We start from the raw sequence: 14947 nt of genomic DNA, 5'->3' as shown, positions 1-14947 counted from the left end.
CTCGAAATTGCACACCGTTACCACCGCGCACCGGTTCGAGCAAGTCGGCTCAACATCTTGCAGCATGTGTGATCGACTTATGCAACCAATTTCATCCCGAAATTGGTCACATTGTCAGTCGGGCATGTACTTGGCTGCACCAATTTTCATCCAATTCGATTATAATAATCGAATTGGATGGTCGATTGGCCGACAAATCGTCTGATTATTATTATTATTTTTTATTTATATAGCGCCAACATATTCCGCAGCGCTTTACAAAGCACAATAAGACGACAAGGGGAACATAGACACAACTAACAAATATACAGCAGATATACAGTCTGATGTATGGCTACCTTAAGTTTCACAGGAAGGCAGTCCAGATCCCAGCTGATCACAATGCTGCATTAAGCCACATTTTATACTGCTGCTTCTGTTTGTCTCCTGTGGCTCTCCTTTCCTGATCCATGTCTTAGCAGTGCCTCCACAGATCCGCTATTTGGTGGGATAGGATGATACAAGAGAAAGGGAGAAGGAGAAATGAGAACCCAGTGTCTGTGGGGGAGCAAAAATGGAGTGGGAGCATGCAAACTAGTGTGTGTGCACAGGGTCGGTTCAAGACTCCTCAGGTAGCATAATTTCCCCCTGTATGGGTAGCCTGGAGGGGTTAGCAGCCAGGAAGGGGGGCAGCGTGCACAGCGGAGGGGACCCCTCCCTTACCTGGGTCCCACATCCACTCTTCTCCCTCTGGGTCCCCTGTCCGCTCTCGAAGACTCACCTCCTTACGTTCGTTCTAGCCCTGTGGTTCCACCACTCGTCACTTCCTGCAAAGCAGCCCACTGTACTTCCGCAAGTACAGTGGGGTGGTTTTGCAGGAAAGGATGAGGGCTGGAACGTAAGGAGGATGAGTTCTCGCTTCCCCGCCCACTGCCCGATACTTTTACACAGAGCTAATAGCTGGAGGGGGAGAGCGGACGGGGGACCCAGGTGAGGGAGGGGGGGTCCGACCCCCCCTCTCCGCCGCTGTGCCCACTGCCCCCCTTCCTGGCTGCCACTCTCTCAAGCTCGGTGGTGTGTCCCCCTCCCACGGCAGGGCGGGTGCCGCACCCCCCACGAGTGCCGCCTGAGAAACTTGCCTCATCCTGCCTCATGGGCGGCCCGGGGCTGTGGGTGCATATGCGTAAGGAGGTGGTAAATAGTGCATAGCTAAGGTAGAATAGCAGGTATGGCACACAGGGCATATGACATACTGTATTAGATATGCATTTTGCCTTTATAATGCAGTTGTGCTGTGTACTAATACGCAATTTGACAAAATATATCTCATTCCAATGTACTGCATCAGTTTAGAACATAATTAAATAACTGCTCCGAAGCTCTGTAATAAAGTATATGTATTTTATCTTCTTAGTTCTTGTCATATGAAACAACAGCACTGACCATAGCTTACCTGAGAATATTATCTCTGTAAATGCAAAGCTTCATATGAGGTATGCTTGTATTCACCAAGTAAATCAACCCCCATGCCCTGCCTGGAGAAACGCTGCCCTGCTCCCATCCTTAATGCAACCCCATGCTAAGTTTCTCAGCAAGGCATTCCAGATCTGAACCAGGAAAAAAGGGCGCAGGAGCCCTTACGCCATGGCGGCCTTTTGTAAAAGCCACGATTTGCGGTAAAAGATCGAAATTGGGGCGCCCGATATCATAGGTACTGTATAGGTAAATGTCAGCCCAGGGAAGCGACAGATATTGAGCGCTGCATCGAAATTTACCTTCTTTGCCGCAAATTACGGCTTTCACAATGGCCGCGATATGCAGCTAGAAAGGAAATATTGGCACCGGAAGCCGTCCGATTAGTGGCATACAGTGCTGCCCATAATTATTCATACCCCTGGCAAATTTTTTACTAAAGTTACTTTTATTCAACCAGCAAGTAATTTTTTGATGGGAAATGACATAGGTGTCTCCCAAAATATAATAAGACGATGTAAAAAAGGCATTATTGTAGAAAATAAACATTTCTCAGATTTTATTTAAATTCGAGCAAAACGTGTCTAGTCCAAAATTATTTTTACCCTTCACAAACTGTCACAGTCTGTGGGAAAATCCAAAGTTCTACACCATTCCAAATAGTTCAAGCTGTTCTAAAGCATCCTAATTACCCTGATTAATTGGGAACAGCTGTTTTAATCAATCCAACAGGTGAAAAACATCAGCTCTGCAGTTGGTTTGTGAACAGTCATGGCTAAGACAAAGGAGCTCAGTGAGGACCTGCGGCTGCGCATTGTGGCTGCTCACAAGTCAGGAAAGGGCTACAAGGCCTTTTCTAAATGTTTTCCAGTTTCAGTGACTACAGCGCAAAGTATTATTAAAAAATACAAGAGGTTTGGCACTGTGGAAAATCTCAAAGGATGTGGTCAGAAGCCAAAAGTGACACCTGTGCTGGTCAGGAGGATAGTGAGAGAGGTAATAAAGAATCCAAGGGTCACCACCAAGGCCATCCTGGTGAATCTGGGCTCTGCTGGTGGCAATGTCTCAAGGCAGACAATCCAACAAACACTGCTGGGTTCCACTGATGCAGCACAAGGAGGACACCACTGTTCCAGATAAGGTACACAAAAGCTCGCTTGGCTATTGTAAATGCTCATCTGGCCAAAAAAGAAGACTTCTGGTCTTCTGTGAAACAAAAATTGAATTGGTTGGTCACAATGATGTTTCCTTCATTTGGCTTAAAAAGGAGAAGCCTTCAACCCAAAGAACACCATCCTCACTGTCAAACATGGTGGTAGGAAGTAATGCTTTGGGGTTGTTGTTTTTTTCAGCCAATGGACCAGGGAACCTAATCACAGTAAACGGCACCATGAAAAAAAAAAAAGAATAATACATGAGGATTCTCAACCACAACATCAGGTAGTCTGCAGAGAAACTTGACCACCAATGGACATTTCAGCATGACTATGACCCAAAACACAAAGCAAAGGTGGTGAAGAAATGGTTAGCAGACAAAGGCCTCGATTCATAAAGCATTACCTCATGCGGTAATGCTGAAAACAGCAGACTTTCCCGACCACTTAGAAATGTGTCAATTCATAAAGGCTGTTACCGCATGAAAAGCTGACATTACCGACCAGGGAGATAAATTACCGACTTGGCTGTAGTTACCTCCAACACATGTCAGTAAATTTTCAGCAAATGTCAATTCATAAAGCCTGCAACAAGCTGTAAGCCTGACTATAGTTACCGACATCTCTGGTGAGGCGTTAACAAGTTACAGACACCTCTGATGAATGCAAAGTGCAGAGAGCCGAAGTCTGTTTGAGTCAACTGTGGAGAGAGGCAGAGAGCCGTCTTTGTGAGTCATTTCAGCAGGCAGGGAAAGTCTGTGCGAGTCATCTTTCTGATTCATTTGTGCCAGTCATTTGTTCAGGCAGGAAAAAAGTCTGTGCGAGTCATCTGTCTGAGTCATTTGTGGAGTCATTTGTGCAGGGCAAAAGAGAGAATCGCCACACTGCTCTACTCTACTGCTCAATGGGCTGTGGTAATTTACTGACCTTCAAAGGCAGCTGGGGAAATCTTTATGAATTAGCATACAGACCGGGAGCATACAGACCGGGAGCATACCGAATGCAATATTTTCACGACAAGATTTTTTTTTATCGCACTGCTTTTTATGAATCGAGGCCAAAAACATTAACGATTTGGAGTGGCTTGAACCCAATTGAGAATCTGTGGCGGGAGCTAAAGATCAGAGTGATGGAAAGAAGACTCTCCAACCTGAGAGATTTGGAGCTCATTACTAAAGATGAATGGGCAAAAATACACATGGAGACATGCAAAAAGCTGGTCTGCAATTATAGGAAGCATTTGATTGCTGTAATAGCTAATAAAGGCTTTTCTATTGATTATTGAGAAGAGTATGAATAGTTTGGGACTGGACATTTTTTGCTCAAATGTAAATAAAAGCTGAGAAATGGTTTCTTCCACAATAGTTCCTCTTGTACATCATCTTATTATCTTTTGGGAGACACCCATGTCATTTCCTGTAAAAAAAAAAAAAAAGACTTGTTAGTTGAGTAAAAGTAACTAAGTCAAAATTTGCTAGGGATATGAATAAATTATGGGCAGCACTGTATATAGAAGCTTGCGTAAATGCAAATTTCAGCATTGCAAAGTGGGTGTGGAGCAATGCCACAGTTTGCATTTCCGCAAGCCACTTTACTAGGTCTGCCACTAATTAGACACCTCCCGGTGCCAACATTTACCTTCCTAGCCGCATATCACGGCTTTGTGGCAGAGGGTGGGTTTAGGAGGGGGGGGTAGTGTTAGGCACCACAAAGGGGATTCCTAGGGTTATGCACCACTGGGGGGTGGGGGAAATCTTAGGGTTAGAAACCACTGTGGTGGGAGGGGGGTCTTAGGGTTAGGCACCACTGGGGGGGGGAGGGGTTCTGTGAGAGAGTAAGGATAGGTTTAGCCATAGTAAAATACCGGTAATCATTACCAATATTTTACTATTGGAATCCAGCAGTAGACTATTGCTAATTGTAGTGATATTCTACTAGCAGCAATCCCTTGCACCCTTTTTTCCAGGCGCCTTATTTTCATGTACGCATGCAGATCCCAGCTGATCCCATGCTGCATCATACCACATTTTCATCAGCTACCTCATGGCTGGCAGGAGTGTGGATTACGGCAGCGGCTGTAGTATATTACTTCTGGTGTGGAAAGGGGACTCTCCTAGAGTCTACTGTGCTCCCACAGTATAGGCATAGTGCAACGATGGTTTCGGGTGTATAGGAGTGCAAATGTGCATTGTTCATTGTAAAGCACACGTGAAAACATATGTAATGGTGCCTCCCATGTTGATATAACACTAGAAAAAAAAAAGTCCTGCCCATTAAAAAAAATAGGTGCTAGGCTTCAGCTGCGGCCCCACTCACACAGAACCCACCAACCTGGACAGGTCGTGGCCGCTATGGAGTGGATCCCTGGAGACTTAATAAACCATTGTATGCGTAGTTCAGAGGTTTCATGGGAATGCTGGGCACAAGTAAAAAAAAAAAAAAGTAATTTTGCTATTTAAATATAAGTCTATACCGCAACCTCTGCTCCGCTCTGTCTGCCTTCTCCTCCTCCTTGCTGCTGGGGACATTTCACCTAACCTTGGACCCCCACTCCCGCCTGCTAATAACACTGTTTGCAACAAATCAAACTTCCCTCACTCTTACTGCAACCTTATTAATATTCCACTCCTTCCCCCTACTCCCCCTCCTATCTCGGCTGCCCTCTGGAATGCCCGCTCAGTCTGCAACAAGCAGCCCTTCATCCATGATCATTTCATTTGCAATGCTTTCACATTCTTTGGGATCACTGAAACCTGGCTGACCCCTTCTGACACAGTCTCACCTGCCACCCTCTCCTATGGAGGTTTCCACTTTAGCCACACCCCTAGAAGTGGGAATAAACATGGTGGAGGGGTGGGCATTCTTCTCTCAGACAAATGCTCCTTCAAGCCTCTCACTCCTCTTCCTTCTCTCTCCCTGCCATCCTTTGAAGTCCATGCAGTCCAACTATACTCTCCCTCGAACCTCCATATTGCAGTTATTTACCACCCTCCAGGCCCTGCTTCTGTTTTCTTAGATAATTTCTCTGCCTGGCTTTTTCCAGTTCCTGTCCTCTGACATCCCTACCATCATTATGGGTGATTTTAACATTCCTATTGGCACCAAGAATGCTGTCTCCAACAAACTTCTATCACTCACTTCCTCCTATGGCTTGTCTCAGTGGTCCTCTACCCCAATCCACACTGATGGCCATACGCTTGACCTCGTATTCACTCGTCTCTGCTCTGTCACTGACTTTACTAATGATCCACTACCACTCTCTGACCATAACCTACTTACCTTCTCTCTCTCCTCCTCTTTTCCTACCACCCTGGCACAAGCACACACACATATTCGCAGAAACTATCGCAATCTAGACATGCAATCTGTGTCTGATGCCCTGGCACCTCTCCTCACACAATCTTTCACTGACCCAGACTCAGCTGCTATACACTACACACTACAACAGCTCCATTACAAAAGTCATGGATGACTTCGCCCCATCAATATCCGCCCTCACCGTGTCAGTCGCCAACCCTGGATGACCAAAGACACTAAACAGTTAAAAAGATGCTCTAGAGCAGCGGAAAGGTGTTGGAGGAAAAGTAACAAGTGAGGACTTCATCTCATAAAATAGCCTTGAACAACTTCAGAAACGCACGCTCTGTGGCAAAACAGTCCTATTTTTCCTCCCTAATATCCGCCCATCCAAAACGCTTGTTCAGCACCTTCAACTCCGTTCTCCATCCCCTTCATCTTGCTTATCAGCTGAAGAATTTGCAACATACTTCACTGATAACATTGACAAAATCAGAAGTGAATTCTCCACGCAGCCTTCAAATCCCACCTCCACACCTCTCATTGACTGATCTCTAACTGCCTTCTCTCCACTCTCTGAACATTCTCTCTCCTCTATAATATCCAAAGCTAATCTAACCACTTGTTCTTTGGATCCTATTCCCTCCCATTTCATTCCGCAGCTATCCTCATCTCTCATGCCTGCACTAACATCGCTATTTAACCTGTCCCTCTCCACTGGCATCTTTCCATCGCCACTCAAAAAGGCTGTTGTGACACCACTACTTAAAAAACCATCTCTAGATCCTACCACACTCGCCAACTACCGCCCAGTCTCACTTCTCCCATTTGCATCCAAACTAATTGAATTAATCCATTATTTATCAGCTAACTCCCTACTTGATCAGTTCCAGTCTGGCTTTCGCTCCAACCACTCCACGGAAACAGCCCTTACCAAAGTGGCCAATGACCTTCTTACAGCTAAATCCAAAGGTCAATTTTCCATACTCATCCTTCTTGATCTGTCATCAGCATTCGATATGGTCGATCACACCTTACTCTTACAAATACTTTCAAATGTAGGAATAAAGGGCCTCGCTCTCACATGGTTATCTTCCTACCTCTCTGGAAGGTCCTTCTCAGTCTCCTACTCAGTTCAGATCTCTTCTCCTCATGCTTTGTCTGTCGGGGTTCCTCAAGGCTCTGTCCTTGGTCCCCTCTTTTCTATCTACATGCACGGTCTTGGTGACTTAATCAACTCATTCCAATAGCACCTGTATGCAGACGATACACAACTGTACCTCTCAGACCCAGACCTTAACTCCCTCCTCAAACGTGTTCCTGACTGCTTGTCTGCTATATCCTCCTTCATGTCCTCTCGCTTCAAAAGGCTACTTTCCCACTAAGACGTTGCTTTTTAGGGGACGTTATGGTCGCAGGTTAGTGATAGTTCAAACTCCTAACCCTAACCTACAAAGCTCTCCACAATCTTTATCCCCGGTACATATCCTCACTAATTACCAGATACAAACCCAATCGCAATCTCAGATCTGCACATGATCTTCTGTTGTCCTCTTCTAGAATCACCTCCTCACATTCACCTCCTCACATTCACGCACAAGATTTTGCACGCGCTTCACCCCTTCTCTGGAGTGCCCTCCCACAACACATCCGTCACTCGCCAACCTTTGTTACTTTTAAACGCTCTCTAAAAACTAATTTGCTCCGACAAGCATATGCGCTACCTTAACCACTTGAGGACCTAGGGCTTTACCCCCCTTAAGGACCGGCCACTTTTTTTCCATTCAGACCACTGCAGCTTTCACGGTTTATTGCTCGCTCATACAACCTACCACCTAAATGAATTTTGGCTCCTTTTCTTGTCACTAATAAAGCTTTCTTTTGGTGCTATTTGATTGCTCCTGCGATTTTTACTTTTTATTATATTCCTCAAAAAAGACATGAATTTTGGCAAAAAAAATGATTTTTTTAACTTTCTGTGCTGACATCTTTCAAATAAAGTAAAATTTCTATATACATGCAGCGCGAAAAATGTGGACAAACATGTTTTTGATATAAAAAAAAAAACCATTCAGTGTATATTTATGGTTTGGGTAAAAGTTATAGCGTTTACAAACTATGGTGCAAAAAGTGAATTTTCCCATTTTCAAGCATCTATGACTTTTCTGACCACCTGACATGTTTCATGAGGGGCTAGAATTCCAGGATAGTATAAATACCCCCCAAATGACCCCATTTTGGAAAGAAGACATCCCAAAGTATTCACTGAGAGGCATAGTGAGTTCATAGAAGCTATTAATTTTTGTCACAAGTAAGCGGAAAATGACACTTTGTGACCAAAAAAAAAAAAAAAAAAAGTTTCCATTTCTTCTAACTTGCGACAAAAAAAAAAAAATTAAATCTGCCACGGACTCACCATGCCCCTCTCTGAATACCTTGAAGTGTCTACTTTCCAAAATGGGGTCATTTGTGGGGTGTGTTTACTGTCCTCGCATTTTGGGGGGTGCTAATTTGTAAGCACCCCTGTAAAGCCTAAAGGTGCTCATTGTACATTGGGCCCCTTAGCGCAGTTAGGCTGCAAAAAAGTGCCACACATGTGGTATTGCCGTACTCAGGAGAAGTAGTATGTTGTGTTTTGGGGTGTATTTTTACACATACCCATGCTGGGTGGGAGAAATACCTCTGTAAATGACAATCTTTTGATTTTTTTTTACACACAATTGTCCATTTACAGAGTTATTTCTCCCACCCAGCATGGGTATGTGTAAAAATACACCCCAAAACGCATTGTACTACTTCTCCCGAGTACGGCGATACCACGTGTGGCACTTTTTTGCACCCTAACTGCGCTAAGGGGCCCAAAGTCCAATGAGTACCTTTAGGATTTCACAGGTCATTTTGAGAAATTTCGTTTCAAGACTACTCCTCACGGTTTAGGGCCCCTAAAATGCCAGGACAGTACAGGAACCCCACAAATGACCCCATTTTAGAAAGAAGACACCCCAAGGTATTCCGTTAGTAGTACGGTGAGTTCATAGAAGATTTTATTTTTTGTCACAAGTTAGCGGAAAATGACACTTTGTGAAAAAAAAAACAATAAAAATCAATTTCCGCTAACTTGTGACAAAAAATAAAATCTTCTATGAACTCACCGTACTACTAACGGAATACCTTGGGGTGTCTTCTTTCTAAAATGGGGTCATTTGTGGGGTTCCTGTACTGTACTCGGGAGAAGTAGTACAAAGTGTTTTGGGGTGTATTTTTACACATACCCATGCTGGGTGGGAGAAATAACTCTGTAAATGGACAATTGTGTGTAAAAAAATCAAAAGATTGTCATTTACAGAGGTATTTCTCCCACCCAGCATGGGTATGTGTAAAAATACACCCCAAAACACATTATACTACTTCTCCCGAGTACGGCGATACCACATGTGTGACACTTTTTTGCACCCTAACTGCGCTAAGGGGCCTAAAGTCCAATGAGTACCTTTAGGATTTCACAGGTCATTTTTGTGTCAAGACTACTCCTCACGGTTTAGGGCCCCTAAAATGCCAGGGCAGTATAGGAACCCCACTAATGACCCCATTTTAGAAAGAAGACACCCCAAGGTATTCCGTTAGGTGTATGGCGAGTTCATAGAAGTTTTTATTTTTTTGTCACAAGTTAGCGGAAATTGATTTTAATTGTTTTTTTTCACAAAGTGTCATTTTCCGCTAACTTGTGACAAAAAATAAAATCTTCTATGAACTCACCATACTCCTAACGGAATACCTTTGGGTGTCTTCTTTCTAGAATGGGGTCATTTGTGGGGTTTCTATACTGCCCTGGCATTTTAGGGGCCCTAAACCGTGAGGAGTAGTCTTGAAACAAAAATGACCTGTGAAATCCTAAAGGTATTCATTGGACTTTGGGCCCCTTAGCGTACTTAGGGTGCAAAAAAGTGCCACATATCTCTGTAAATGACAATTGTTTGATTTTTTTACACACAATTGTCCATTTACAGAGAGATTTCTCCCACCCAGCATGGGTATGTGTAAAAATACACCCCAAAACACATTATACTACTTCTCCTGAGTACGGCGATACCACATGTGTGACACTTTTTTGCAGCCTAGGTGCGCTAAGGGGCCCAACGTCCTAATCACAGGTCATTTTGAGGCATTTGTTTTCTAGACTACTCCTCACGGTTTAGGGCCCCTAAAATGTCAGGGCAGTATAGGAACCCCACAAGTGACCCCATTTTAGAAAGAAGACACCCCGAGGTATTCCGTTAGGTGTATGGCGAGTTCATAGAAGATTTTATTTTTTGTCACAAGTTAGTGAAAAATGACACTTTGTGAAAAAAAAAAAATCAATTTCCGCTTTTGACAAAAAATAAAATCTTCTATGAACTCGTCATACACCTAACAGAATACATTGGGGTGTCTTTTTTTCTAAAATGGGGTCAGTTTGTGGGGTTCCTATACCGCCCTGGCATTTTACGGGCCCAAAACCGTGAGTAGTCTGGAAACCAAATGTCTCAAAATGACAGGGGTATAAGCATCTGAAAATTTTGATGACAGGTGGTCTATGAGGGGGCGAATTTTGTGGAACCGGTCATAAGCAGGGTGGCCTTTTAGATGACAGGTTGTATTGGGCCTGATCTGATGGATTGGAGTGCTAGGGGGTGACAGGAGGTGATTGATGGGTGTCTCAGGGGGTGGTTAGAGGGGAAAATAGATGCAATCAATGCACTGGGGAGATGATCGGAAGGGGGTCTGAGGGGGATCTGAGGGTTTGGCTGAGTGATCAGGAGCCCACACGGGGCAAATTAGGGCCTGATCTGATGGGTAGGTGTGCTAGGGGGTGACAGGAGGTGATTGATGGGTGTCTCAAGGTGTGATTAGAGGGGGGAATAGATGCAAGCAATGCACTGGCGAGGTGATCAGGGCTGGGGCATGAGGGCATTCTGAGGGTGTGGGTGGGTGATTGAGTGCCCTAGGGGCAGATAGGGGTCTAATCTGATAGGTAGCAGTGACAGGGGGTGATTGATGGGTAATTAGTGGGTGTTTAGGGTAGAGAACAGATATAAACACTGCACTTGGGAGGTGATCTGACGTCGGATCTGCGGGCGAACTATTGGTGTGGGTGGGTGATCAGATTGCCCGCAAGGGGCAGGTTAGGGGCTGATTGATGAGTGGCAGTGATAGGGGGTGATTGATGGGTGGCAGTGACAGGGGGTGATTGATGGGTGATTAGTGGTTTATTACAGGGAAGGACAGATGTAAATAATGCCCTGGCGAATTGATAAGGGGGGGTCTGAGGGCAATCTGAGCGTGTAGGCGGGTGATTGGGTGCCGGCAAGGGGCAGATTAGGGTCTGATCTGATGGGTAACAGTGACAGGTGGTGATAGGGGGTGATTGATGGGTAATTAGTGGGTGTTTAGAGGAGACAATAGATGTAAACACTGCGCTTGGGTGGTGATCTGATGTCGGATCTGCGGGCGATCTATTGGTGTGGGTGGGTGATCAGATTGCCCGCAAGGGGCAGGTTAGCGGCTGATTGATGGGTGGCAGTAACAGGGGGTGATTGATGGGTGGCAGTGACAGGGGGTGATTGATGGGTGATTGACAGGTGATCAGTGGGTTATTACAGGGAAGCACAGATGTAAATATTGCACTGGCGAATTGATAAGGGGGGGTCTGAGGGCAATCTGAGCGTGTAGGCGGGTGATTGGGTGCCCGCAAGGGGCAGATTAGGGTCTGATCTGATGGGTAACAGTGACAGGTGGTGATAGGGGGTGATTGATGGGTAATTAGTGGGTGTTTAGAGGAGACAATAGATGTAAACACTGCGCTTGGGTGCTGATCTGATGTCGGATCTGCGGGCGATCTATTGGTGTGGGTGGGTGATCAGATTGCCCGCAAGGGGCAGGTTAGGGGCTGATTGATGGGTTGCAGTGACAGCGGGTGATTGATGGGTGGCAGTGACAGGGGGTGATTGATGGGTGATTGACAGGTGATCAGTGGGTTATTACAGGGAAGGACAGATGTAAATAATGCCCTGGCGAATTGATAAGGGGGGGTCTGAGGGCAATCTGAGCGTGTAGGCGGGTGATTGGGTGCCCGCAAGGGGCAGATTAGGGTCTGATCTGATGGGTAACAGGTGACAGGTGGTGATAGGGGGTGATTGATGGGTGTTTGATGGGTAATTAGTGGGTGTTTAGAGGAGAGAATAGATGTAAACACTGCGCTTGGGTGCTGATCTGATGTCGGATCTGCGGGCGATCTATCGGTGTGGGTGGGTGATCAGATTGCCTGCAAGGGGCAGGTTAGAGGCTGATTGATGGGTGGCAGTGACAGGGGGTGATTGACAGGTGATCAGGGGGGATAGATGCATAAAGTACACAGGGGGGGGGTCTGGGGAGAATCTGAGGGGTGGGGGGGTGATCAGAAGGGGGCAGGGGGTAAAAAAAAAATAGCGTTGACAGATAGTGACAGGGAGTGATTGATGGGTGATTGGGTGCAAACAGGGGTCTGGGGGGTGGGCAGGGGGGGGGGGTCTGAGGGGTGCTGTGGGCGATCTGGGGCAGGGGGGGGAGAAATCAGTGTGCTTGGGTGCGACATAGGGTGGCTGCAGCCTGCCCTGGTGGTCCCTCGGACACTGGGACCACCAGGGCAGGAGGCAGCTTGTATAATACACTTTGTAAACATTACATAGTGTATTATACACTTTGTATGCGGCGATCGTCGGGTTAACATCCCGCCGGCGCTTCCGTATGGCCGGCGGGATGTTGCGGCGGGTGAGCGGCGACAGGCGGAGGATCGCGTCACGGATTGCGCGATCGCTCCGCCCATGCCCCTACAAGGACCGCCGCCATTTGTTTATACGGCGGTCCTTGCGGGGTGCACTTCCCGGCCGCCATTTGTCTATACGGCGGTCAGGAAGTGGTTAAGCCGCTTCCCTTTGTCCTAAGACCAAATTGCACTCCTACTAGGTATCCTAAAACACACTGCTTTTATATATTTTATCGTATACTACCCCTCCTCTTGTTTCCCCCCATTTCTTTAGATTGTAAGCGTGCAAGGGCAGGGCTCTCTCCTCCTTTTGTGTCTTGGAAATCATTATACATTTTATTCATCATGTTACTTTTATCAGTCATTGCCACTTCTGTATTTTGTATTCTGTATCATTTTTGTATTTTGTCACTAATTATGTATCTTGTATATTAGTGTACACCATTGTCTGTATTATGTACCCCATGTTTGTTTCTTACATTGTACAGCGCCACGGAATATGTTGGCGCTTTATAAATCAATAATTTAAATACATTTTTGTTTTTGAGGTGTCTGGTTCTGATTCTTGGCAGAGACAGCCCCAGCTGTGTTTAGTATAGCATGTGTATGCTCAATTAGTACAAGCACAGCAAACTGTACATTAACATCACATGAAATATACACACACACACCATGCATATACACACTATACCAATATGTATTACACTCAATATACATATACACTACTAGAGCAATAGGCTTTACATAAACACATTCAACGCATGCATTGCTAACAGCACTCACTGCTCTGTCTACTGTGCTGCCGGTGTTGTGTCTGATTATGCTGCCTGTGGATTTGCGCTGCCCCGCATGCGCAGTAGGAGACTGTGCGGCCACATTTCCGATAGAATGATGCTGCTGGAGGTAAAATACTAAATATCTCCGCTCCCACACCTCTTACACTTCCCAAATTTTCAGGGTAGGGAGGGGACCCCCCGAACGACCTCTATGCCAAATTTCAGCCCCCGAGACCCGCTGGTTCCCGAGATAGATTTCTTTAATCTATCTCCTGAACCAGCGAGTCTCGGGGGCTGCAATTTGGCATAGAGGTCGTTCGGGGGGTCCTCTCCATACCCTGAAAATTTGGGGAGTGTAAGAGGTGTGGGAGCGGAGATATTTCGTATTTTATCTCCAGCAGCATCATTAACTTCACACTGAGCATGCGTGCTACTCAGTGTGGAAGGGAGCTTCCGGGCAGCGCAATCAGACATTACAGCGTCTATCCCTTTTATTCTCATTCTCGTGACTTCTGGCTGTGCAAACTTCCTGGAAGAGGATAGGTTATTGAGGTTTCAGCTCCACGGCAGTCTCAGCTCAGCCTCAGAGCAATGTTTGGGCTGTGCTATGTGAGCAGGGAGAAGGTGGAGCAGACCACCAGTCTCGTGTAATTACAGATTTTCTTGGCTTTTTATCTCAGCCTGGTTTCTACTAGATGTTACCTTCTCTGCTGGTGACACCTGGTATGTTCCAATCCACACATCTTCCACCCCAAGTGACGCCACTGCCCAATACCAGATCACAGGCAGCCGCTTCCTGTATAAGAATAGTAGCATCCATTTGCTGGTTGTCTTTCTCACACAGTGCCAACCAGTTTTGCATAGATCTCTCCCCCTCTCCTCCCCCAGCCTGTGAAATCTGGTGCTTGCTCAGTGTGCGCTGGGCGTGTAGTTTGTAGAAGAAAAAAAAAAACTGAAGAGGTCACGTTAAATTGAGCTGTCAGCCATACCATCTCAGAAAAAACAACCCACATACTGTATATGAATAGATAAATACTTTCTCTTCTTACATGGGTATGTGTATGAGCACATGTTTTGATTTTGATGTGCACTTTGTATCATACAGTGTGATTTGTGTTGATTAGATGCATACAGACAGATTGCCATTGTTGGCATTGACGATTTTTGCACCAACATCACAGCGTCTGGCAATATCGCAAAATTGCCATATCTATTTGACATAGATACTGTATGGACACATGCTTCTACTGAATCCACTACTTGCAGAGTGGCATCAGAATAACAGCTGGGCAGTGGGTGGAAGTACAATCCCAGTATGTCCAGAGCCTCCCCTCTTTCTTATTTTCTTCTTAAAGCGGATCCGAGATGAAAAACTAACTATAACAAGTAACTTGTCTATATATCTTATCTAAAGTTTAGATAGTTTACACAGAAAATCTAGCTGCAAACAGCTTTAATAGAATATGATTGATTATTCCTGTGATACA

General features: G+C 45.5%; 1 protein-coding gene across 3 annotated transcripts in view; it reads right to left on the bottom strand.

Annotated features, from left to right (window-relative positions):
* The window catches only part of C2H1orf74 (chromosome 2 C1orf74 homolog), a 33309-nt gene extending 19008 nt beyond the window's left edge, over positions 1 to 14301 (bottom strand). The window contains exons 1-2 of one of the 3 annotated variants that reach the window (XM_068265585.1): positions 14163 to 14246; positions 339 to 477 (exon numbers count right to left, since the gene is read on the bottom strand). Coding sequence is in view for 1 of the 3 variants with exons in the window: in XM_068265584.1 (XP_068121685.1) it covers positions 14163 to 14280 (118 nt within the window). In the remaining 2 variants the exon portion in view is untranslated. Of the gene's footprint in view, positions 1 to 338; positions 478 to 13467; positions 13562 to 14162 lie in introns of those variants that run through there. The other 2 variants (XM_068265586.1, XM_068265584.1) reach the window with 2 other exon arrangements.
* Between the last annotated feature and the right edge of the window lie 646 nt (positions 14302 to 14947).

Source organism: Hyperolius riggenbachi, chromosome 2 (assembly GCF_040937935.1).
Source record: "Hyperolius riggenbachi isolate aHypRig1 chromosome 2, aHypRig1.pri, whole genome shotgun sequence".
Taxonomy (NCBI): Eukaryota; Metazoa; Chordata; class Amphibia; order Anura; family Hyperoliidae; genus Hyperolius; species Hyperolius riggenbachi.
Note: the sequence above shows the minus strand (reverse complement) of the source record. Positions and strands in the feature narration are given on the sequence as shown.